At 39.3% G+C, this 26831-nt stretch overlaps 2 protein-coding genes across 2 annotated transcripts in view; both read left to right on the forward strand.

The window, feature by feature from the left end:
- The window catches only part of LOC113407525 (rab GTPase-activating protein 1-like), a 536766-nt gene that overhangs the window by 214255 nt on the left and 295680 nt on the right, over nucleotides 1–26831 (forward strand). The window lies entirely within an intron of this gene.
- Nucleotides 21426–22571, forward strand: LOC113407524 (G-protein coupled receptor 52-like). The gene has a single exon (XM_026656122.1). The coding sequence runs from the start codon at nucleotides 21426–21428 to the stop codon at nucleotides 22569–22571; it is 1146 nt and encodes a 381-aa protein (XP_026511907.1).

The following is a 26831-nucleotide window of genomic DNA, read 5'->3' on the forward strand; positions in this document are numbered from 1 at the left end:
CACCAGACTTATGCCTCTCTAGTGCCTCTTAAATGCAACCAAGTGGTTCTACACCTGTACGTGAGGTTTTGCTGGATTGCTGCCCTGGACTGCAGTGGTGTGATTTGTAGAGTGCACCAGTGTGTTGCACTCTAATGCTCCTGTGTGGACCCTTCCTGTATGCACTAACTGTTCCTGTTCCTTGGAACAGGACTACATCAATGCACAGTAACAGAGTCTACACAGGGGAGCTAGAGCGCAACACACTGGTGCATTCTACAGATCGCCACCTACAGTGCAAACTTGAAGATTCATGGGAAGCCCCTGGGCTGGATGAAACTGTTCCATGGGCCAGATCTGGCCTGTGAGCCATACGTTTGACACCCCTAAACTCGATTGTCTTCCAAAATGAAAACACAGAGCTAAGGCAAACGTACTCTTAATAGTCAGAATACAGTAATTTTTGTAAAAACAAAACAACAAAATAATCAGGCTCTACATGCTGAAAATTTAGGTGTACCCATCTGTTTTTCAAATACTGACCTAATTTTTCAGAATACTCCCTATTTTTTGGAGGTGGCAAAAGGATGAAAAAAACTTCTTGTGATTAATAAAAGAAACCAGAATGTCAATGTATGTTCCTTGGGATATCTTCAAATCAGATTTAATTTTAAAAAAAGGGTAGGGTGGAAGCTTATACTATATTCACTGTTACTGCAGAATAGTATTTTAAAATGGTCTGCAGTTCTCATTTTGAGTCCAAATTCCATAATAAAATCCTGTTTCCCTTGATACCTTCCAACTTAGTACAGTCACCCCAATTTTAAAGTCAAAGGAGCAATTTTTTTATCTATAGGAAACTAGCAGATGCTGCAACCAACCAACCAAAAGTGGACATGATCACACATGCACTAAGCCATTTTTATACACTATATAATCTTTTGCCTAGATTTCCACTGGAATATTCAAGTGTTTCAGCTGCTGAGAATTTTTCCTGATCACAAGGATAAGCTGTAGCCAGTTAATGTTGAAGTTGAAAGTCATTGGTATGGAGTTGTGCATCATGTTTTTCTAAATCATACAGATCAGTTTGATTCAAAAGTAGTGGTTTCCTTGGTCTGATTCCTTTTTTGGTCTGGTAATGTATTCACCTGGATCTAAATATAAAATATTGACTTGTCAAATCGAGTACCTTTACTACTGCTTATGTTTTAAAAGAGGAAGTATGTGTTGGGATGAGAGCTTTATGTCATTGCAAAATCTTGTTAATATTATAAATGCAGATGCACAGTTAACTTTGTCCTCGCTTAAAAGCTTCATAATCTTTCCGTCTCTTTCTATGACATGGTTTCTTCAGTTACTTAACTCGTCCTTTTGTGCTAAATATGAATACAGAAGCAAATAAATGTATTTAGGAATGAAGTGCACCTTGCAAGCAGCAAAAGAAATATGTTGTATCCATTGTAAAATTATTTGATCACTTATACTAGTAGGAAAGAAATGAGACTAGTGGATGCAGAATGCTAATCTTTTACAGTGGATATAGAATAAATACAGATTACATGAGACTGGCATTTGGATTTCCCCTCTTTCTCTTATGCCCTGGAAGGCACCATCCTGGAGCCCGGCACATACATACTGTAATTAAAATTCAGCATCACTTGCGATGAAGGAGCTCATTCCACGTAGAACCAATGTTAAATCAGGATGGCTTTGTCCCCTCTGTTGGCTAGGCCACACATATCGCCTTTGAACTATGGAACCTGCTTCTTAGCTCAGGTAGTAAAGGCTCATGATTTTATATCCAGATATGTCAGATTTAATCCCTTCAGATGATGATTTATCCAGAGGAATTGTTCCACATAGGAGTTTCTGGAAGACAAAGATATTGAGTAGACTGCTTAGCTGTCATAGCATCTCAGATCCATATCTGTATCTAATGACAAGAGCTATGTCTCCTTGTCATCCTATCTCCTCTCCCAGCCTCAGAGGGTACCTCTTTATAGCAGGGTAGCCTGGGTTAGCCTAGCACAGGTGTGAGCAGCCACACTGCAAAGCCACAACTGAGTTACTGCATCCTGACTGTTGCTGGACTCCGCCATGTGTGTTGCTAGGACTTATGGAGGCATATCCCATGATTCTTTGTGCTGAAGTAAGCTGAGCCATTCCCTGTGAATTGTGAAAGACCTAGTCTGTCCTTCTGGGCACACGGGGAGGAATTTTGGGAAGGCATTGGAGGACTGCCAGTGCTCGGAGTGGGTTTGCCGTGTGGATGCTGGTTAAGTGGGCGGGATGCCAGCCTGAGTGAAAGTGGAATCTAGTCTCTAACCCAGGGGTTCTCAGGACACATATTTTGGTGGCCTCAGAGTGCGGCCACCAACTCTTGCTGGTGGCTGCTCTCACACTTTTCCCTAAAATACTTAATTAGCTTTAAGAAAAGCAAATAAATATACACGTCCAAATCATTGTAATTTATTTATTGCTAGCTAGTAAGTCCGTTGTGAAAAGTAATATTAACATACAGATACCACTTTTCACAACAGACTTACTCAGCCCTGCCAAGCCTGGGGACAAATTAAGCCCTGGATGAGGGGCTAAGGGAGGTGTGTGTGGGGGGGGGGGGCTAGAGCCTGAAGCCCCACTGCCAGAGCCTAGGGCCTGCCACTGTGTAGCCGGAGCCTGGGACTGGAGCCCAAAGCCCTGCTGCCAGAGCCTGTTAGCTTACCACCCCAGGACTGAAACCCAAAGTCTGAGCCCCACCGCCCTTGGGAAGGTGGGGAACTCACCGGCTGCCTGCTCCTCCAGCATTGTGCCCCAGGTGTCTCCAGAGGGGGGCAGGGCCCAACCCCTGCTGGCAGCCCCAGCAACCAACACCAAGGTGGTGCATCAGGGAGGAGGAGGGGCTGCTAGTACACACACACACACACACACACACACACACACACACACACACACACACACACACACCCCCCAGGGGGCTGTGGCCGCAAGAAAAGCCCCTGGTGATCACATGCAGCCACGGTGATTGCATTTGAGAAATGTTGCTCTAATCTATATCCTCAGCAATGCCAGCTAGCCCAGGTTGAAAGCACCACCAAACCTGGGTAAGAGGACTTTGTGTATGGATGGGAGTGGGTTCGGGGAAACACTTGCCACAATACCCTGAGACATATGCTGTCTTCAGTTGTGGCCTTCAATATTGTTATAGCTGGAGTGCTAGCAACAGCTACAGCATACAGTTCAGATTGCCAAAGTATTTCCATTTATAAATTATTTTCAGTTACTCATAACTTTACAGCATTTCATCCATGTAGCTGAAATTTTCTGTTCCTTGATTCTGCTTGAAGGTGGGTTTTCAGTTTAAGTAAAAATGGTTCCCACATTTAAAAGGTTTTTAATTTTGTATTTAATCTTTTTAAAAACAGAAATACAGCCAAACTAATTAGAGAATTGAAATTTTTTTAAAAATTAGGTCTTACTAAGAAGAGACTGAGTGTTTTGGTCAAAGATTGCTTAGGATTTGGCTGAGTTGTGAGGCTTTGAAAGTGCACATTGACCATATCTGTTAAATTTTTAACATAATTGGTAACTTAACAATCATCTGCTAGTGCTTGGGGAAAAAGGCATGCTGTGCTAAGCTGACTTGCACACCAATTTAGCTTCATAGCAAATGTGCACCTCTACCTAGGAACCCTAAAATTATATTATGTATATTACAAATTTAAATATATTGCGGTATTTGAGAAAAATTGTGATCCATTAATTAGACTGCTTTCTAATGTATACACACAGAGTTAACTTGGGAAGGCCTGACTTGACTGCATAGTTTTTAATACACCTCTACCCCAATATAACACGAATTTTGATATAACGCGGTAAAGCAGTGCTCCAGGGAGGGCGGGGCTGCGCACTCCAGTGGATCAAAGCAAGTTCAATATAACGCGGTTTCACCTATAACGCGGTAAGATTTTTTTGGCTCCCGAGGACAGCATTATATTGAGGTAAAGGTGTAGTATCTTAATGCAATTTTTAAAATGTCATTTGTTCCCACCATTACAATGAATGCTATAAAGGTTATTTATCCCTGACTTGCAATAAACTGAGGTAGTTGCTGGCCTAGATAAAGCTGCAAGGACACCAAGCTGAGTATGAGAAGTCTGAATGACCAATTTATTATTTTCCATTCACTTTTATTTTCCTCGCATTCTATTACCCTGAAGAGTTTTTAAAAAGTTATACTGTAATTCTGGTCTCTAAAGGAGATTCACAAAAGCAAAAGAAATTGTGTCTGAAAGCTCTTCTGAAAATTGAGTCATAGATGTTACATTTTAAGGCAGCTGAAGGTTTGATTATTCTACTCTTGACTGCTTTTACATTTCCAGTTGCCATAACAACTTTAATATTCTTTATTTTTAGCACATCAGTTGCCATAACAATAAAATACAGCTTTTTGAATGTAACCTTTTTTCTCTTTTCTTTTTTTGTCCTTTTTGTTTTATGGAGAAACTTTTTCTGGGGGGAAAATGTTTAAATGCATAGCAAAATTTCCCCTATAATATGAACACTTTAGTTAGAATATGATTGTTGCCAAAGTAAATGTTTTCATATAATTTAGTGGGTTTTCACATGAAGTCTTTGAATGCTGATCCTTTATTTCCATGAATTTGAATTGTTTGTGCACAGGTGTCTTAGGAAAATCAGTGTAGATATTTGTATGGAACCTTCGCTTGGGTAGAAAATTAATTAGTGCTGGAATTTTGTTTCATGTTCAATACATTTTGTTCTTGAAAAGTGTTTAATTCTTCTAGATTCAAACAAACAAAATCTAGCCTTTCCCAACATATTTGTTTATAGTGACTATTATATATAGTGTTCTTTCTAAGGAATAACAGATATCTTCTAGAGAAAGAAGCCTGCTTTTTTTTTTCTTTTTTGCTGTTGAAAGCCCATCTCTTTTTTCTTCTGATGTTATCATTTTCATTTTTAATTCTCTAAAGGTTGCCTTAGAGATTTGTCTTTCAAGTTTTTTGTCGTTGACTGAATAGACCTGGCATTTAACATTCATATATATTTTTTTAACTATAGGTTATAAATAACATGCATATGGAAAGAACACAATATTTTTGATACCATATTGGTCCATATTAAAACCAATACATTAATTTAATTTTGGGTTGCTAGTAGATGTCCAAAGGAGGACATTTTGATGGAGTTGGGGATCATCCATTTAAACAACGCAAGTCTTTTAAACTTGCAGTATTTCCAAAATAGCTGGCCATTTTGTTCTCATTACAAGGATGGTGGAAAATTCTGGGCTCTGTTTACACTTGCAATGTGAAGGCATGTTGGGGAGAAAGGGCATTGAAATTATTCCAGCAGTGCATGGAATTACTTGGCTTGTGTAAAGCAAATTAACTGCAGAGGCCCTATGGTGTGGAACCTGTAATGAGGCCAGAGGGGTTTACTTACAACTACACCTCTACCCCAATATAGCGCGACCCGACATAACACAAATTCAGATATAACATGGTAAAGCAGTGCTCCAGGGGGTCGGGGCTGCGCACTCTGGCGGATCAAAGCAAGTTCGATATAACGCGGTTTCACCTATAACGTGGTAAGATTTTTTGGTTCCTGAGGACAGCGTTATATCGGGGTAGAGGTGTATGTAACAGGTAGGCAGTGCTTCCGTTACTCTACTTATGCTCCTCCTCAAGCTGCCCTGCCCAGAATTCCTCAGGCACTCAGCTTAATTCTCTCTACCTCATATGCCCATGTGTATGAGTGCATTGGGGTAAGGACTGCCTGTGCCTTCCCAGACATGGTGGAGGGGTCATAATATAACCCAATATGAGTAGCTGCCCAGTTTTGTTATGCTTTGTGAGACATTTTAGGGAAGTAATTTACTATTTGCAAATAGTATGCTTATAACCATACATTCAGTTTTTTAAAAAAGCATTTGGTTTTATTGCTGGTGAAAGCATCAGGCTTGAATTCATGGTCTCCAGACTCGCAGTTCAGTGTCTATTTTCTTAGGCTACAGGGTGTTTTGTGGGAAGACTTGCTCTTCTGCAAAAATGTGATAAATTGCCAAAGATGCAGGAATGCATGAAAAAAATTACCAATTTATGCGAGTGTTGTGTGAGATGCATGATACTTGGCATGTCTGAATGTAAGCTTTAGAAGTTTAGAGAACTCTCAGCTTATCCTGTTGGACACAAGTAAGCTCACCACAGAACAAAAATTAAGTGCTTAATAAGTACTTGGTGTTTGTTTACAGAAATTAATCACACAATATTCTTCAAAATTTGCAGCAAACCTTGTCTTCTCGTTTGTTACTTTAAAAGGCGCATTATCTGATTAACCCTGGCCTGTTTTACAATGTTTTACAAAGCCTGAAAATAAAAATTTCAGTGAAATCCCCCAGCAGAATTTGCACCTCTGCCTTGTGCCAGTATGTAAGATTTCAAAAGTGAAATGTACTATATGCAAAAGGAAAACTCAGTATGCAGTTTCTCTTGTCCAGCAGAGACCAATGAAATCTGTAAGGAAAAAGCATAAATACTGAAAAGTAAATTCTTACAATTCTGCTTTAACTAAGTTCGTGTTATTAACAGAGTTAAGGAAATTTTTTTAGTAAGCAGATATTTAACCTGATCTTCTGTGCGCCAATAAAATACATATCTTTAATTTAAATTTTTTTTCCTGGAAAGGTGGGAGGATCTTTATGGGAAAAGTGGCAGTTTCCTAGAACCAAGTAGAAATCTAAGACTTGTTCTCCAACCCACACGATATTTTTAACACATACCACTTTATTTCTACAAAGGGTGAATTTTCCTTATTAAGCAATAAGGTCATACTAATGTTGAGATAAAAAAAAATGTAATTATTGGAAGTTAAAGGTAATTAAATAGCAAATGTAAATAAAAAAAATCTGTAAAAACAATCAAAAGAGTTGTAGTGTGTTACAGTTGATCTTTATGCATTTTAACTTAATGTTCCAGTTTGATTCTTGGGAGAAAATTAGAAGCACTTTGCTTGAAGGGTCATCTGGTGAGGTACACCTAGGCTCATTCCATGGCTCCCTCTCCATTGAGAACCACCACTGAAATCTCCTCTGAGATCTGCTGTTCTTTCCTAAATCTCCCCTTAGCTTCTTCTTAGCTTCTTCTCAGCAGTAAGCTACTGTTGGTTCTTCCCCAAGACCCTGGACATGCCCACCTTATTGGTGCTCCAGGTAGCTCTTTCCTCTGCTTGGGAACAGGTGCCTCTTATATATCCCACCAGGACTGTCCCACCTTTACTTTTAGGAGGCAAAGCAGGCACAGGTGACCAGTGACCTTGTGGCACCACTTCAACTTAATAGTTTTAACATTTTAATGCCCCATCTTCTCTAAAATCCCATCTTCTTCAGTTGGCCCGTGTGTGTGTGTGGCTCTGAGCAGTGGGTGTGATGGAGGGAATGTTGGAGGAGCTGGAGAACTGATAGGGGAATCTGGACATTTTGTGAGAGGGAGTCTGGTGGTCAGTGCTGTGAGGGGAAGTGCTGGACCAGTGTAGGGAAGAGTGGGATGTAAAAGAGGGGGTCAGAGGTGAATGTTGGGTGCTTCAGCTCTGTTCCTCCAAAATCTCCATTTCGGTTAGTCAATGATAGGTAACTTATATGGTTTCCCTCACCATAGGATCTGAGCACCTTACCATCTTTAATGTATCCATCCTCATTACAGATGGGGAACTGAGGCATAGAGACTGTGACTTGTCCAAAGTCACCCAGCATGTCTGTCTTGAAGCGTGGAATTGAATCCAGGTCTCCCAGGTCCTAACCCACAGACTCCATGCTAGTCACTGAACTGTTCCTGACGTCTCTCCCAATTCGCAGCTTTCCTGTCCTGTGCTGATGCCTGCCTCTCCATTGGGGTGGGGGGAAGGGTTGGGAAAGGGGAACCAGTCAGAGGGAATGGAGATGATGCAGAGACACTGAAGGGACCAATATGCAGCCAGTGCATTCTGTGGCTGGGGTAATCATTGCCAAGGAGCCAGAGGCAGTAGAGAGGAGAGAGCTGTGCTGTGGTAAATAGGGGTGCTGATAATTTTTTTAAAAGAACTAAGAAAATTTAATGCTCCAAAGCTTCATTAATGGAGAATTAAGGTTGTGCAGTGGTATCTAGTGGCCTTCTAGAAACCAGACAGTGCAGAAATGTAAACTTTTGAAAACCAAGACGTACAAAGTTAAGGTACACACCACTTGTACATGATGGGTAAGAGGGGACTGGCTTGGGGGAGGAGGGACTGGGTGGGCCAGGGGTATGGTTGTGGAGGCCTGGCTGGAGTAGGGATGGGGTGGCGTGGCCCAGCTGGAGGATGCATAGTGGGGTTGCATGGTAAGGACATGGGGCCTAGTTCTATGTGGAACTCTGTCTACATAAACAAGTAGGTATGTGACCTGCTAGTAAGCCACTGGCTGTGATGTGTACACAGCAGCAGAAGGCACCAGACAGCAAGGTGCAACTTTTTACACCATACATTTGGTGGTGAGATTATATGTTGCAGGTGACGGTTGAGGAGAGAGACCTCTGACTTCTCTCGTGTGCTTCAAGTTACTGTAACCAATAAGGGAAAAAACTCAAGATTACCATATCTTTGATTTCATTCCCTGCCCTGTCAGCAATTTCCCCCTACAAACACTTCAAAGCATGACTATTATCCCCATTCCACTTCAGCAAAGTATACAAGAGGGGTCAGGACCAGGTAGGAAGCTGTGCACATTAGCACCTCAACTGCAAACCTACATGACAATTAAAACTGCCTAAATTACAACTAACTCCTACAAAAAACATTTATGTTAAAAAACCTTTGTTAACTTAATGCTGTGTTAAAGTTGCCTCGTGGTATCTTATGCCCTTCCACAACATGGAATTCAGCAAAACTCAAACCTCTGAAAACCAAGAAATACAAAGTTAAAATACACATGAACCCAACTGTAACTCACCCCTTTTTGAGTGATGTATCAATACACTCATACCAACATACTTGCAGTCAACCTTTGCAAGTATTGTAGAACACTCAAAGAATAGGGCCCATGACCACTGTAGGACAGAGTCTATTTTTTTTTGCCAAGTCAAAACTTGTATTTAGGGTGAGGTGCACTGAACTGAAGCTATCTGGACCTACTGTACACTCAAACAATGAGCCTACGTCACAGATACAATCCTACACCTACTACATTTTACAACCCCTTCACCTTTACACTTTATCAACCCCTTCATCTAACACCAAACTTTTAGTTAGAACATGCAGACACCACTCTCCTATTTCACCTCGCTGCTGATGAAGAAGGTCCTGGGCACCGCTGCTAACACTCACTACACAACTTGCTGCTGAAATGAGTCAAACTGCATTCCTCAGGGAGTACATACACCTGTTTCCTTTCATCACACACACAGGTTATGGGGCAGGGAGAAGTGCTCGGGGACCCCAGATTGCCTCATACCACAATTATGGCTCTTCCAAGTTTCTCCAGCTAATTTCTCTACCATTCAGTACAGCTGCACCTAACACAGTGAATGGAGCAGCAGTGCATCCAAAAAGTTCCCAGTAATTACTGACAGCTCCAGCATGCACAGTTGAATTTGGGTTGATGTGTATTTTACTTCTATATTTCCTGGTTTTCAGCAGTGTGAGTTTTGCTGAACTTGATTCCTGGAAGGGCACGAGATGTCACCGGGGAACCTTAGCTCTACATTTAACCAAGTTTTTTGTCAGTTATTCTTGTAAAATTTCTTATAAATACTTGCAATCATCATAATTCTTTGCATGTCTGGGAAGGCTGCTTCAATGTTGCCAACTCATGTGTGATTTTTATTATGAGTCTTATGATATTTGGTGTTATTTTCTTAAAGCCTCAGTTCATGGAGTCATGTGTTTGTGACACATTCACCTTTCATTTTTTTAAAAGTAAGTTTCTACCCCTCATGGCTGCAGAAGAAAAACTGAAAAGTGTTAACCCTAACAGCTCAAAAATGGAAGGCATACAAAGAACCTCAAATTTATTATTTAAAATCTCATGAGTTTTCAGTCCATATTATGATTTTTAGAATCTGACTCATGATTTTTGAACACTTGTGTTTGGCTATACTACGTGATCATTGGTTGCTGTGTCTACCTCATTTGGTTAGAATGAGATGCTAATAACACCAAGGTTGTGGGTTTGATACCTGTGCTGGCCACTTACTAACTGCCTTTGTGCCGTGGTTTTGTACTTAGGGTTGTGGTGGATTCTCAATCACTTGAATTCTTTAAATCAAAACTGAATGTCATTTAAAAAGATGTACCCCAGAACATCAATCACAAAACACAAAAAAAGAAGCAAGACACTTGGTAGGTTGTCAATCAAAACATGTAATAACCTTGAGCTGGTTAAGTCAGCAAGTCTCAACAAAACATTATAACCGTCCAAAGAGGAGATGTGTAATGGCAAGCCTGGAGTAACTGCATTCACCCAACACTATGCATACAGTTCTTCCCCCTCCTCCATCCCCTGCAAAGAAACAGGCAGAGGAACACTGAGTTCCTGGAGTAGGAACCAGGAACTGAACAGGGAACAGGAAGGTAACACACACACCCCCCCACACACACCCACACCCACCAGTCATCACAATTTCCTTCCCTTTTCCCCAGAAGTTTGGTGGTACCTGATCGAGGCGTCAGGTGATCCCGGGGCCATAGATTATACCTCTGATTCAGTTTTGGGGATGAATGCTGTTGCAGTGGTGCAACTTCCCCAGTTGGCCACATGACATCAGGTGCAGAAAGTACGTCCTCTTCCCTATCTGTTCAACTTTTAGTAGGCAGTATAACTTAGAATCATAGAATATCGGTTAACAATGCATTCTTCTTGTGGTAAATGCACTCACCAATGTTCCGTATCCTGCAGCCCACAAAATCATACCACGAATATTGAAAATGCTTCCAGCCCTTGCCTAATTTACACTCCTTGTCCAGGATCGAAGACTAGAGGTATGTCTACACAGTAATTAAACACTTGAGGCTGGCCTGTGTCAGCTGGCTTGGGCTATGGGGCTGTAAAATTGCAATGTACATATTCAGACTCAGGTTGGAGCCTGGGCTCTGTGACCCTCCCCACTTGCTGGTCCCAGAGCTTGGGCTCCAGCGTGAGCCCGAACATTTACACTGTGATTGTACAGCCCCACAGCCCAAGCCCCGCAAGTCTTGAGTCAGCTGACACAGGCCAGCTGCAAATGTCTAATTGCTGTGTAGACCTACCCATGGAGTCTTGCATGGGAATGCTTGTTGAAACTCATATATTTCCTAATCACATCACTTGGCTTCTAGGATGGTGATCGTTGGGATAAACCTTTTCTGTCAACATAGACAACTTGGTTCTCATAGGTTGGCTGAAGAGCTGATAAAACAGGGTTTCTCCAGTACTTTCACGAATTTTGTAGAAGGTACACAACATTTTCTTAAGGAGTGGATCCATCCAAACCACTTCCACAGCACATATCACCTTTCATAGCTCAACATCTTGAAGAGTGGCATCAGCAGTCCGCTGCATATATTTCAGTAAAAAGCATAGTTACTCTGCTGTTTCTGCCTATGAGGGTGCCAACTCAGAAGACTTTCTCAAAAGATCATTGGCAAATAAATTGTCTTCCTTTGGTATGTACCAAATTGAAGTCATACTGCTACAACTGAATAATACACCACTGCAACTTCACATTCAGCAGGTCAATGGCCTTATGATAAAGGCCAGAACAGGCAAATAATTGGTTTCTAAAGGTGGAACGCGAGCCGATTTTTGATGGCACACGGTGGCGGGCTGAGCCGCTCAGCCTGTCGCCGCTCTGGGGTTTCCGCTGCTGGCTCCTGCCAGCTGGGGTCCCACCGTGGGTCCCACTCAGCGCCCGCTGCTGACCTGGGTGAAGGAACCCCAGGCTGGCAGCGGGCTGAGACCCCGGCTGGCAGGAGTCCCCAGAACTTCCGGTTGGCGTTCCAGCGCAGGCCCCCTGCCAGACAGGGTCCAGGCCTCCGGCCCTGCTCAGCCCTACCAGCCGCCAACTCCACTCACCTCAGCTGCCAATCTGGGGTTCCAGCCGCTGACCTCCTGCCAGCCGGTTAACAACTGATCACTCAGAAGCCTGTGTGCAGCTTAAAGTATCCAAATATGTGCCAGACATTGGAAAACTCAGCACGGAAAAGCAAGGGCAAGGATCACCCTAAACTGATAAGATCTGCATTTTAATTTAATTTTAAATAAAGCTTCTGAAACATTTTGAAAACCTTGTTTACTTTACATATAACAGTAGTTTGGTTATATAATATATAGACTTATAGCGAGACCTTCTGAAAAATGTTAAAATGTATTACTGGCACGCGAAGCCTTAAATTAGGGTGTATAAATGAAAACTTGGCACACCACTTCTGAAAGGTTGCTGATTCCTGCTCTACAGAATCTTTTGCAAAACTGCACTGGCTGCATTTAACTTTATGCCAGCTTGTTGGAGTTGGGTTAGCACCTGGTCCAGAATAGCATTATGCTCAGGTTTTAGCAAAGAGGAGAATATCATCCAAATAGCAGTATGCACCCTGGATATTATGAAGGAGCTGAGAGACCACTCTCTGAAATATCCCAGGAGCAGAGTCTAAGCCAAAAGGGAGCCATTGATAGCTGTACCTCTGAGATAGCATGCTGGAAGTCAATATCTGGGATCCACATACCCAGCTAGTTACTTCTTTAAAGGTTGACAATTAAAACTCCCCACATCTCATATATTTGAGTGCCCTAAAATTTGTGCAGTTCAATATCACCATTTTTCTCGTATATGATCACAGAGAGTGAGTTCAAATATGTAAACCCTTCACCCTCCCAAATGTTACCATTATTTTTCATGCTCTGCAGTTCTGCTTGGAGCTTGTCTACAAGTGCGAAAGATATATGACGTGCAGGTGGTAAAAAGAGTATTAGCAGGGTGCTAAGTACCTTGGGAGCTAGTCATTTGTCCAGTAATGTACTTAGCAGTTCAAACTTTTATTTGGCACTTGAAAGTAGTGTATAGTGTATTTAATAGCTAATTTATTTCAGATGACTCCAGTGTAATTTCCATGCGCTGAGGCTATGTATTAATATTAAGCTAGCTATAGAGTGGATGGGTATGTTGTGGTATTTGGAATGCAAAAAGAGCAGTTTTAAATGAAATGCATGTTTTTAGACCTTAAATATACTTTCACAAGCCATTAAATACACATTAGTCACATAACCAGAAGGAGAGGTTAAAGAAAAAGACAATGAAAATAACGATGCCCTCGATCAGGGTGTGTGGGGCAGTGGTAGTTAATGTCGCTTTGTATATTTACCAGTTTATTATTTTTGCCTGCCTCTTACTGTTAGTAGTAGGACTGGCCTGTTAGTTTAATAATGTAGCTGAAGTCGACTTACTTAGATTGACTTACTGTGGTGTCTTCACCGCAGTGAGTCGACTGCTGCCACTCCCCTGTTGACTCTGCCTGCGCCTCTCACGGCGGTGGAGTACAGGAGTCAACGGGGGAGCACTCGGTGATCGATTTATCGTGTCTAGACTAGACGCGATAAATCGACACCCCGCTGGATCGATCGCTGCCTACCGATCCGGCGGGTAGTGTAAACATACCCTTAGAGCTGAAACTGAAATAGACACCTGGGATGAAAAGGGAACCAAGGTAAACAAATTCAGCGGAGAAAAAATCTAGAATAGAAAATAAAGAAAAGGCTGGAATTAGATAGAAATGAAGTAAACTATAAAGAAGTTAAATATTTTTAGAAAAAATATGGAATATTTTTGCCCCTTTGACCTGAGCAAGTATCCACTATTCTGGGTCTTGCACAGTTGTTTCCGTTAGGAGGAGAAATTGATGATGTGAGTCAGATATTTCTTTGGTGCAATCCTGTTTATTTACAGTGAATGTACACAAACTCCTATTTCCCAGGGCTCAGTAAGAAGAAACAACAGCAGGGAGTTTCCTTGATCACAATTTTCAAGTCTACTTCTCCAGTGATTTTTGTGTCCAAGAAACTGTGTGTAGGGGAAACCCCTGTTAATCTCCCTGGGATGGTTTTGCTCAGACCTTGCCACGTCTCTTGCCGTGGGTGGTAGCTTCTGTTGTTTCCAGCTATTTCACTATATAAGGGGCATTTAATTGTTCCATCCATTAAAGCATGAAAGAAGGGTATTTAGCTCACCCCATAGTTTGAACCATTTCTGCAATTGTCTGTAGATTAAACAACTGCTTGATGGCAGCCATTAACACCTTCCAGCATACCACTATATATAAAGGGGAAGTAATGAAACAGAACAAAAAATGAGGACAAGTTTTGTTTAAAAAAAATAATAATTTTGCGCTATATTGTCTCCTAATGATCTACATGTGGAGGCCCTTGTTGTGTGTGGCTTTCCCCCTGCCCATGCAGAAATGGGGCAGTGCAGCCTCCAAGGCATAACATCATTTTCTCCATACCCTGCAAACTCCATGGGTTTGGCAGGGTTGGCTAGTTTCTGCTTAATTTGCACCTCCATTCCTCGACATGTAAAAAAGACAATATAAATTACTGTAGACAGTTTGTAACTTGCACTGTTTCCCTCTCAGCTGTTTGAGAAAATCCATAATGAGTTGGGCTCTAGGAGCAGCTGAGGTCTGGGAAGCCACTGGCAGCTTGCCACTTGGCTTCTTGTCTGACTTCACTCCCTGAATGGAAGAACTCAAATCTCCCCTACTTCTGTATGGTAATTCTCACACAAGGAAGAAGGGACACTTTTAATTAATCTAGTTACTTTATCACTTTTATTATAATTCATGAAACAGTATCATTTTACACACACTGAAAAAGAGTCAACATATGTTGACATTGTTTCCACACTATGTTACACACTGGCTAGTTAGTATCCTCCTGGACTCCTTTTACAGCTTCCAAAATATGAGGGCAGGGTTGCTGCTTACAAGTATGTGTAGGACTCTTTCTGAGGCCAGTAGAAAGACCTGACGTTTCAAAAATCTGCTGGACCAGATGTAATGAGTGAGTTGGTTCTCAGTTGACAACTTCTATTTAGTGATGCATCTCTGTAGGAAGCCTAGTTTGATTATGCACATTAGGACTTGGAAGAATGAGCTTCAACATTCAAAATTATTATGTGGAGCCGTCCCAGATTGAGGTGCAAGCTGGATGAGGTAATATTTTTTATTGGACCAACTTCTGGTGGTGAGAGAGACAAGCTTTCGAGCTACACAGAACTCTTCAGGTCTGGGACATGTACTCAGAATGTCACAGGTAAATACAAGGTGAATACACCAGATTGAGGTGTCAGCAGAGGCGATTTTGGAACAAACTGATCAATTAAACAGTAATAAGTCATCAGGACCAGATGGTATTTACCCACGAGTTTTGAAAGAAACTATCACTTAAATCAGCCTCTCTACCAGACAATTGGGGATAGCTAATGTAGTGCTGATTAAAAAAAGAAAAAAGAAAAGACTCCAGAGGCGATCCCGGCAATTACAGGCTTTTAAGCCTAATTTCAGTACTAGGCAAATTTGTTGAAACTGTAGTAAAGAACAAAATTCTCTTATACTGATAAATATGATATGTTGGGGGGAGAAGAGTCAACATGGCTTTTGCAAAGGGAAATTATGCCTTGCCAATCAGAATTCTTTGAGGATGTCAACAAGCATGTAGAAAAGGATGATCCAGTGCATATAGTGTACTTGGACTTTCAGAAAGCCTTTGACAGAGTCCCTCGCCAAAGCTCTTAAGCAAACTAAGCAATCATGGGATAAGAGGGAAGGTCCTCTCATAGATTAAAAGACAGAAAACAAAAGGTAGGAATAAATTATCAGTTTTCACTATGGAGAAAAGTAAAGACTGGTGTCCCCCAAGGATCTGTACTAGGACCAGTACTGTTCAACATATTCATAAATGATCTGGAAAAAGGGGTGAATGCTGAGGTGTCAAAATTGGCAGATGATACAAAATTACTCAGATAGTTAAATCCAAAGCTGACTGACTGTGAAGAGTTACAAGGTATCTCACTATACTGGGTGACAGATAGTAGATGAAATTCAGTGTTGTTAAGTGTAAAGTAATGCACATTGGAAAATAATCCCAGCTATACATACAATATGATGGGGTCTAAATTAACTGTTACAACTCAAAAAAGAGATGTTGGAGTTGTGGAAAGTTCACTGAAAACATCCACTCAGTGCACAGCGGCAGTCAAAAAACCTGACAATCTGAGGAACTATTGGGAAAAGGATAGATCATAAAACAGAAAATATCATAATGCCACTTTATCAATCCATGTGATGCCCACATCTTGAACGCTGCATGCAGTTCTGGTCACCCCATCTTAAAAAAGATAGATTAGAATTGGAAAAGATGCAAAGAAGGGCAAGGAAAAGGATTAGGGTATGGAACAGCTTCCACATGAAGAGAGATTAAAAAGACGAACTGTTCAGTTTAAAAAAGAGACAACTAAGGGGGGATGTGATAGAGATCTATAAAATCATGAATGGTGTGGAGAAAATGAATAGGGAAGTGTTATTTACCTTGTCTTTTAACACAGGAATTAGGGGTCACCCAATGAAATTAATAGGCAGCAGGTTTAAAACAAACAAGAACACATACTTCTTCACACAACACATAGTCAACCTGTGGAACTCGTTGCCGGGCAATGTTTTGAGGGCCAAAAGTATAACTGGGTTAAAAAAAGAATTAGATAAGTTCATGAAGGTTAGGTCCATCAATGACTATTAACCAGTATTGCCAGGCACGCAATCCTGTGCTCTGGGTGTTCCTAAATGTCTAACTACCAGAAGCTGAGACTGGACAACAGGGGGTGGATCACTCGATAATTGCTAAGGTTAAGATTTTGTCACAGTTATTTTTAGTAAAAGTCACAGTCAGGTCACAGGCAATAAACAAAAATTTGAGGGAGCCTGTGACCTGTCTGTGACTTTTACTAAAAATAACTGGGAGGAGGACAAATGGGGGAAGAGGAAGGAATGAGAGCTGGAGCCCCATGCGGGGGGAACTGACAGCCTGAGCCCCTCCACCACAGTGGGGTGTACAGCCTAGCTGAAGCCACGGAGGGCGGAGAGGGGGAAGGGGGTGCACACAGCCCCATCTCTGGCTTAGCTGTGGGGGGCTGCTAGGGGAGCATACGGATCTGGCCCCTGCTATAGCCACTGACAGCTGAAGCCAAAGAAATCACAGAGGTCTGGTAAAGTCACAGAATCTGTGACTTCCATGACCTCTATGATTAAATTGTATCCTTAATAATTGCCCTGTTCTGTTAATTCCCTCTGAAGCATCTGGCAACCGGCCACTGTCAGAATATTGAGCTAGATGGATCAGTGGTCTCACTCAGTATGGCTGTTATTATTTAGAAATCAGTAAGTTTCAAAACTATTGTCATGTAAACTTTATTTTTTTTTAATTTACCTTTTTATGATTCCCGTAATGTTAGGTTTAACTGCTGCTAAATTTGAAGTGTCTGATTTTCAGTGTTTTAAAAGGTGTAGATGAGCCCTTCAGTTTTAGCCTGGATCATGTGTGGAGTCCAGCAGAAGGAAGGGAGGAGTAGGGATGTCTCATCCACTTTTCCTCTCCCAAGCCTTCTCCTCACCCCGTCACTGGCTGCAAGCAAGTGGGAAAAGAGAGGAGTCAAAATTCCTTTCCTTTGCTACCCTTGTGGTGCAGCTAGGTGTTACTCAGAGCTGAGCCTAAAGGCTCAATCTAGTTCTAAAGCATTTTGTTGAAGCAATTTACAATAGCAAGTGATTGGAATATCTTTCATATTGCACTAATGTACTGCTTTATATTTCTCTTAAATCCCTCAACTGGAGGAATATAGTAGCACAGCTATACCAGTGTATTTCGTAGTTACGTTGCTTCAGTTCTGTATGCAGTTCTGATTTCTAGAGATTTGTCATTCAGCCTTGAAAATTTGCTCCAGGCTGAATTTGCAATACAAGGTGTTAACCCAGGAGCAACTTTTGCCAAATTTGGTCTGTGGTTTGATGTAGCAGAATTACAAGACTTAGTAATTAGATACTTTATTCTATTTTATTCACTCTCGAAAACCAAACCTGTGTCAAATGTATTTTGCTGGTCTTTAGCCAAAATTGTGCTGTGCTGTATTGGTGTATGATTGGGTATTTTCTGAATATACTGAATGTTTCAATTTTGTGTTAAAAATGTGTCTAGTATGAATGTAATCATTTTAGTTTATGCTCATTTTGTATCATGGAATGACAAAACACATATTTAATATCCATAACCAGAAGAGGAATAATATCATGAATATCTATTGGTATTACATAAATCAGTTAATGGAGTTTAAAAAATCTGTAGACTTTAACACTACAATGGTCTGTTACATTGTCTCACACTCACCTACTGAAAGAAAATTGTTCTGACCAAAAATCTTTTTTTAATAATTTACTAAATATACAGTTACACATTTTGAATAATTTTAGGGACTTATTTTAATTTACCCCTTTAAAATCCATTGGTAACTCCCCTCATTTTTTTTTACATTAAACTAAAACAAATAATTGGTTAATGTTAAATCACTTAAACATTTAGAAGCAATAAATGTTAGATTCATTCCTAACAAATACTGTGAGAATAACTTTCTCAACATTGTATTTAGGTATTGCAGTAGATAATGCTGTATACTCCAAAAATATACTGTGCTGAGACCTCTGCATATCTAGACATAATAGAGCGAATTAATTAGCTAGTTTGAGCCTTAATTTTAAATGTCTTTGCATTTGGGTATTTATTTTGGATCTTAAACATTGCTTAAATGTATTTTTTATGATTTTGTAGTTATATTAACGTGTCTACATTTGTGTTGTTTAAATAGTTCAGTAATTTGAATTGATAAGAGGGTAGAAGCTGATTTTAAACTTTTACAGATCAAAATAGAACAGCATGTTTTTGATTTTTTAAAACAATCAGTTTGACTTTATGAAGGTTAGCACTTATTTGTTTAATAATTAATAGGACTTTCCTGCCAATAAGGATTAGATTACTGCTGACTTGCTTTAACTGGTGATTGTTATAGTAATATTATGGTAGTTTCTATGTGGTATGCAAAGGTACATCTATGAATAATTTCATGTTTTGCTAATCTGCAGGATATAACCCTGTGGAAGTACTAGAAGGGAAGCCTCTTTCAGAAGTTTCCAAATACCATTAATATATTATAGGGAAATGGTCAGTTCCATTGTCTTAATTTGTCATTCTTATTTGCCTCTTGCTGTGTAAGCCTGCATTGTGCCTGGCAACTGTTACCTAGTGACAATTTCAGCTGCTTTAGCCATTGGCTGTGCTGTTGATTGGGGCAGAAGGACCGAGTCACCTTTCTGATAGTGAGTTCTTCTGCATCAGCTAAGGATAAAGAGGAGCAGCAGGCTCAGGTGCAAGCAATAATTTTGAGAGAGAATGTGAGGAATAGTGACAGCATCCTTGAAACAGCCTCACAGTAAATAGGACTTCTGTATCAAGCAGTTCACCGTAGCAGCTGATAAGAATGAACATAGGTGAGAAACATTGGTTTATTGCTGTAGCAAGAGAATTTTTTTAAAAAGTAGTAATTTTGTAACAGATTAAATTACTTATAAACAGAGAGAATGAACAACTGGCAAGTGTTTTGGGGATGTTATAAAATCAAAAAGAACCTTCTGTACAGCATGATGGTGCACCTTGGAAAATTAACTTCAAAAGAATGCTTTCTATCAAACTACTGCATCAGAAGTGGAGAAAATGTTTCTTTTCTAGTGAATGAAATTCCTTCAGAAGGACAGTGAAGACTATCAAAAGCATCAGTGAGATGTCAGTACTTTTAAAGGGACATTAAACAAATGCTAATATAATAGCTACATGACCTTGGAAATCTTTTTATTTGGATTGATTCGTTCTTGTCTGCCTCTTCCTAATCTCAGGAATTCTAGGATTAAAGATATTTTTAGTATTTCTGGGGCTTTTTTAAAAACAAGACTGTGTACATTTAGTAACCTAGCTAATGGTCCTTGCACTAATCAAGCAATTACTCAAAAATGAATACAGAAGAGGCTTTCTTTAACGTATGGCTGCTCCATAACCGCAAATACAATTAACAGGTAATGTCCAGCTATTAGAAGATCTGGTTTTTAAAGCAGTGATTTATCATGCTAATCGTCTAATAAAAACAGAAAGTCTGTGGCAGCCTAGAAGATGAAGCTGAATGACAGAATAATGGAGTAAACAATGGCAGCTTTTCTAGTCTGATCAGCATTTCATTAGCTTCACAGCAGAATGCAGATGGAAGTTTCTGTTCTTGTTGTATGGAGCTTGTGAAAGGATTCAGGTGTTGCTACAGAGGTGAGAAATATCATGGATATACCCATGAACTTCACTGTACTGATCCACTGTAGCAGATATGGCATTATTTCTGAAGAAAATTATATTTGATCATCACTGCTGAAATGAAATGCAAGAAGGATTTATTTTGTCTGTGAGGACCTTGGATTGTGCTGCTGACATTGATAGTTGTAGTGGACCGTAACTGTTTAAGACAGTTTTGAATACTGACTTAAAGCTCCAAAATTTATGCTTACATTTTTCTGATTTTTAAGTGATTACACATGATCTTCCTCAGTGTACAGGTAGATGTATGTTTTCCTTCCTGGGAGTCAGAGGACAAACCTGGCTTTCCCCATACCCTTCTCCCTCCAAATAAAATTCATTATTCATACACAAGCTGTGGTGAGTCTATTGGAATTACCCTGGACAGAAATGTTTTCCTTACCTCTCTAATGAATAGAATATATGAAGAAAAGATCTCCTGAACAGAGCCAAAAGACACAGCACAATACGGTGAACTTTTCCTTGGTTTTCCAGACATTTTGTGGTTTAATTATTTAAATGAACATAAAACATTAATTTGTTTCTAAAGATTGCTGATTCATGAAACCTGTGTTGTACTGAGACATTTTCCCCTTTTTATTCTTTGTATTTTTCTTGCTAATTCCAAAGAAACTGCCTTTCTCAGGAAAAAACAATCACAGAAATTTTTTTTTTGAGGCAGTTGACTTTTTCCTGTCTCTCCCCCCTCCCCTGCCTTTTTTTTTGTTTGTTTTTATTTTCATCTTCCACAAATACAGTAAAAAGAACCTGTTTTCTTTAGAAGTGCCTTGTGTTTGACAAAGATGGATCAAGAGCACTGGAGGAAACCTGTCAGTGGCCTTTTTTCTTCTTTCTGGCTTTTTTTTTCTTTCCTCAAAGCTAAGGTGTGTCAGAGTGTTGCATTGATGCTGAAGAGGCATCAATAGCTATGAGACTGTAACCTCCCTGAGAAAAGTGCTGGCCATGTCTACAAAATGAGATCATGAGACTCTGAAGCAGAGTTTAGCTGATGTTGGGCAGGTCACTTGCTCACCGTAGCTCCGATTGCAGTGTTCCCGAATCCCAAACCATGAACCACTCCAGATGGACTGAATGGAGGACTCTGAACATGAGCAGTAGCATTGTGAATGTGTCTGAGCATCTCTCTTGTCCGCTAGGATTTGGCCACTACAATGCAGTCGACATCTGCATCCTTGAGACAGTCATTATTGTTTTGCTAACATTTTTAATTATTGCTGGTAATTTAACTGTAATATTTGTCTTTCACTGTGCTCCGCTCTTACATCATTATACCACCAGCTATTTTATTCAGACCATGGCCTATGCTGATCTTTTTGTTGGAGTTAGCTGCCTGGTTCCTACATTATCATTGCTTCACTACTCTACAGGTGTCCATGAGTCCTTGACTTGTCAGGTTTTTGGATATATCATCTCTGTGCTGAAGAGTGTCTCCATGGCATGTCTTGCTTGCATCAGTGTTGACCGCTATCTTGCTATTACAAAACCTCTCTCCTATAATCAACTGGTCACGCCTTGTCGCTTGAGAATCTGTATCATTTTGATCTGGATATACTCTTGTCTGATCTTCTTGCCTTCCTTTTTTGGTTGGGGGAAACCTGGTTACCATGGTGATATTTTTGAATGGTGTGCTATCTCCTGGCTCACCAATGCTTATTTTACTGGCTTTATTGTGTGCTTACTATATGCTCCAGCTGCTTTGGTAATCTGCTTCACATATTTCCACATCTTCAAAATTTGCCGGCAGCACACCAAAGAGATAAATGACCGGAGAGCTCGTTTTCCTAGCCATGAAGTGGATGCTGCTGGAGAGACTGGGCACAGCCCTGACCGCCGCTATGCCATGGTTTTATTTCGGATAACCAGTGTGTTTTACATGCTTTGGCTCCCCTATATCATATACTTTCTGCTGGAGAGCTCTAGGGTGCTGGATAATCCAGCACTTTCCTTCTTAACAACATGGCTTGCTATAAGCAATAGTTTCTGCAACTGTGTGATATATAGCCTCTCCAACAGTGTTTTCAGGCTGGGACTCCGGAGACTGTCAGAGACAATATGTTCATCTTGTATGTGTTTAAAAGACAAGGATGTACGGGACCCCAAACCTAGAAAACGGGCTAATTCCTGCTCCATTTAAAGAAAACTGGGACAACTAATGAAATGCAATCTGACATTGGGTTTGGATAGCATTTGATACATCTGGAAATTTGCCACAACAGAAATATTTACTTGAATAGTTCCTATGACATGAGATGTGGGTTTGGAAGTAATTCGGAATAAAGGAAAAGTTTGCTATTAAAGGGCACTGAAAGGGTACACAAATTATTATGAATATGGGTCTTGTGAAATTGTGTGGTGGTATGACAGAAATTTAACAGAAGATGAAAGAAATCAATATCTCATATCTTCCGCAGGGCATGATATAACAGGCACTTCAAAGCAGGCCCCCCTTAGGATAAATTAGTGACTTAATAAATTTTTTTCCTTGTAGAGAAATAGTCATATATTATATATGTGGCAGGATATACAGTAGTCTCTCGCATTAAAATAAACTTTTTTAAACACAGTGGGTGGCTCTCCATAAATGACATCAACAGAGGATGCATAATAAATGTTGCAATTTAACAATCAGCTGCACATAGTCTTTGCTTGTGTCTTGTACTATTTTCAGTTGTACAAATATCCGCTAAACCCTTTCCCTTCCCCCCAAAACCTCATACAAATTAAAGAAACGGATGGGTACACTTTTTGGATAAAGTTAGTTTTATTTTTTGCATTTCTGGTGCAGCTTCCACAAAGCCTGCTTCCCCCTCCCCCCCACACCCCATTTCCATTTTTTTTTTCATGCCCTGCACCCTGGGTTCCATTATTCAGAAGTGACTTAGTTAATGAAAGAGCCTGTCAGATAAACATAATTTCAAATAACTTCTTCCTTCAGAAAATTTTTACTAGCTTGATGATTGCATTCACCATATTCTAATAACTTTTACAAACTTTGTTCTCTGGATCCTGCTGAATTAGCACACAGTATTGATGTGGTGTCCTTTAGGATGTACTAAAGCTTTTCCTTTAACAGTTACACAAATAATCCTAATGCAAATATGATAACCACACACAGCAGTGTAACATCACTGCTCAGTGAATTAAAATTTTTTTTTAAATGGAAAATAACTTTTCTGTGGGGTCTGAATAGTTTACTGTTGTAGCTGCCAATCCTTTGTGTGAACCTAGCTTGCACATATTGTATTTTTTTAAAAAAGAAAATGTAAAGTATGTGGTCTGTGCCTAATGTTTCATAGCATATGGAGTAGGTCAATTTTAAGTCTACAGGATTTAAAAAAAGAATTACTTGCTCTAAGAGAAATACTTTTGTGCAGTTATTAAATAGATATTTATTAGAGGAGGAGGTGGAGAGACAATTTAGTATAAAATACAGATAAGAGCCTCCGTATTGCCTTTTGTATTGCCTTTCAGGTTCACCGCTTAAATAAAATACTTTGCAAGGGCACTACATGTGTAATAAATTGCCTGGGGTTCAGATATAGTATGGCAGGTAGTGAAATATTTTAAATATTATTTTTGACCCAAGGTGCCATTTTCTCAGATGGTGGTTTGTTTTGTTTTTTTTGTTTTAAAAGGCCTAACTATTGCTCCTCTTAACAGCTGCGCTATAGTTCCTTATTTTACCAAAATGCATATAATGAAATTGTGCCTATGACTTTTCATAATGGAAGTCAACCCTCTTTGCACACCAATGGTTTGACTACAGTAGTCCCTTTAAAAATAAAAATGTACGCATTGTTTTATGGAGGTGGTTCTGAAACCCTGTACATTTTTAAAACTGTAAGAAAAGTAAGAAAAAATAAAAAGAATAAAGTAGTATTATGTATATCAAAACCAGACTTGGCTTTAGTTCCCTGATGTTATTCTCTGTTCTCTGAAAGTCCAAATGGGTGACAACTAAGGAATTAGAATTAAAAAAAAAAAAAAAAAACTTTAATTTTTTTTTTTTTTTGTTGCTTTCCCTACATCATGTGTCTGTCATTGTTTCTAATATTGTGTATTGGTGAGGCAGGTTTAAGTGCCACTTGGAACTTTCCTCTAGTCTAGCTAAGCTTATTTGGGGTTGATAATTACCCCAGATTAATACTCCAGATAAAATTTGAGAGGAATTTCTTGGTACCTTTGTCTTTACCTCGTATATCTCATAGTTGTCTAGACAGATGAACCTATTCCTTCCCTTCTGAAGACAATGGGTGAAGTTTTTAAAAGTGCTTAAAGTGGTTTGATTCTATTTTTAAAAGAGTTTTAGGCATTTTGGTGCCTACGTCTCATTGAAAGAGAGTGAGAGTTAGGTTCCTAAGTGTTCAGGATGGGTAAAAATCTATTTAAAAAGAACTAAAATAAGAGTTTATTTAAATTAATTTTTTGTTTTTAAAAACCTTTTTAAAATGGCTTATGTTAAGGCCTAAATTTACTATAATCTATTAAAATAATTTAAATAAATAAAAAAAAATGCTGCTTTAATGAGCCCTCCTCAAATGTTAATGAGTTAATGAGTTCAGCTTTTTTTATGATACAGAGAATCAGGGGGGATTCTCTGTAACATCTCTAACTTTTGCAGTCAATTAAGCTTTATAAAGTCACAATACCGCATTCAGTATCTATATTATTTTTAATCTTTGCAATTGAGTGAATGCTAGTATTTACATTTACTTTCAGTTTCTGCTGAGCAGAAAAGCTTTTGCCTTAATTACTTTTGTTTTCAGTTTATCTAGCAGATGAAGAGAAAATATTTTCTTCATTTGGACTAATTCATTCAAAACTGAGGAACCAACTGGGAGTTGAAAAAACAGGAAAACATGTTTTCATCCAATCTATGAATAAAAACCAGGTGTGAAAGAGAATTAAATCTATTAAGTCTAAAAGTTGAAGGACAAGGGGCCAGATTTTCAAAGGTATTTAGGTGCCTAAATATGCAGATAGGCTCCTAGTGGGATTTTGAAAAGTATCTAATCAGGCTAGATGCCTATCAGCACTGTTGGCCCCCAGATACCTTTTTTTATTTCCTGATCACCATAGGCCAGATTTCCAATCTGACAATTCACTAACTACAATTTATACTTCCTTTGTTAAATAAATCTGTATTCAGCACATTTAAGGTAGTTTTATTTTATTGATAAACAATTTTTAAATGTTTTTCTTGTGCATTTTCAAATTAATTCCAATTGCCATCCAAATGTAAATCAACATAAATCCGCAGTAAAAAAATAATAATCTAGTAAATAAAAAATGTATCATTAACCATTTTCTAATAATAAAAAGGAAATACATTTATTCATATTCTTAATTATGTTAAACTATACAATTGTTTAAATAAGTGTGTATAAATACAGGGTATTCTCCTGTTAGCAAAAAGTACCACATTTAGTATAAAGGTTATATTTATTTGCAAATCAATATGTTTTAATGGTTGTACCAACCAATGAGAACAAACCTTTCTTTAGGAAAATGGCTGAAGTATAAATGCAAAACAGGGTTAAAATCAATGATTTCTTGCTGATGTAAATAATGATTAAAATTGGTGATTTAAATCAATCCATCTTGTAAATGCCTGAATCATTTTTGAAAATGGGATTAAGAGCCTTCTGAAAATTTTACCCAGTGGATATTTCATAGCTGTCCCCAACTGTTCTGTAGTGCATGGAATCAAGCTTTGGTCTTCACGCTGCAGCTAGTTTTGCTAAACTACATGGTGATTATTTCACCTTTTTGGGGAAGTGTAACCTATTTATTGGCCTAAGACCAGTCTGTGCCCACATATTCATAATTCAGCTTGTAGTTAAGGCTGCCTATGGGAGGGTGAAGTAGCAGTATGCCAGTCTCTAATGAAAGAAGCTAATTTTTAAGGTAAGAAGGGGGAGAACTAGAGTACCTATCACCAAAGTCTCAAGTTACTAGTTTTGGTATGCATCACAGTGGTTCAAGTCTTAAAGGTGACTTGAAGAGGGTCTTTGCCTCTTCATTTTTATTTACTGATAGTGTAGTATTAAGATAGCTCTAAAGGGCTTGATTTCTAAAATAAATGAATGTTTTGGGGTTTTTTAACCTTCAAATATCAACCTTCCTTAGGGGACCCGAAGATGTGGTTTGGGAGATTTTACAGCACCTACTTGAAAGGAAAGGGTGAATGTGTAGCAAAAGAGCCTTTCTTCCAATTTTTTGTTAGGTGTTTGAGTTCAGTAGCTGCTAAGAAAAACAAACAAGAAATCAGTTTGAGTAAAAATCACTCCCTCTGAATTGAATAGATGTTACTTGTTTGGTATTTGTGACATGATTTTATCAATGTATTTTATCAATACATTAGAAGCAAGAGGAAGACCAAAGACAGGGTAGG

Source organism: Terrapene carolina, unplaced genomic scaffold (genome assembly GCF_002925995.2).
Source record: "Terrapene carolina triunguis isolate 2854851 unplaced genomic scaffold, T_m_triunguis-2.0 Scaffold212, whole genome shotgun sequence".
Lineage (NCBI taxonomy): Eukaryota > Metazoa > Chordata > Testudines > Emydidae > Terrapene > Terrapene triunguis.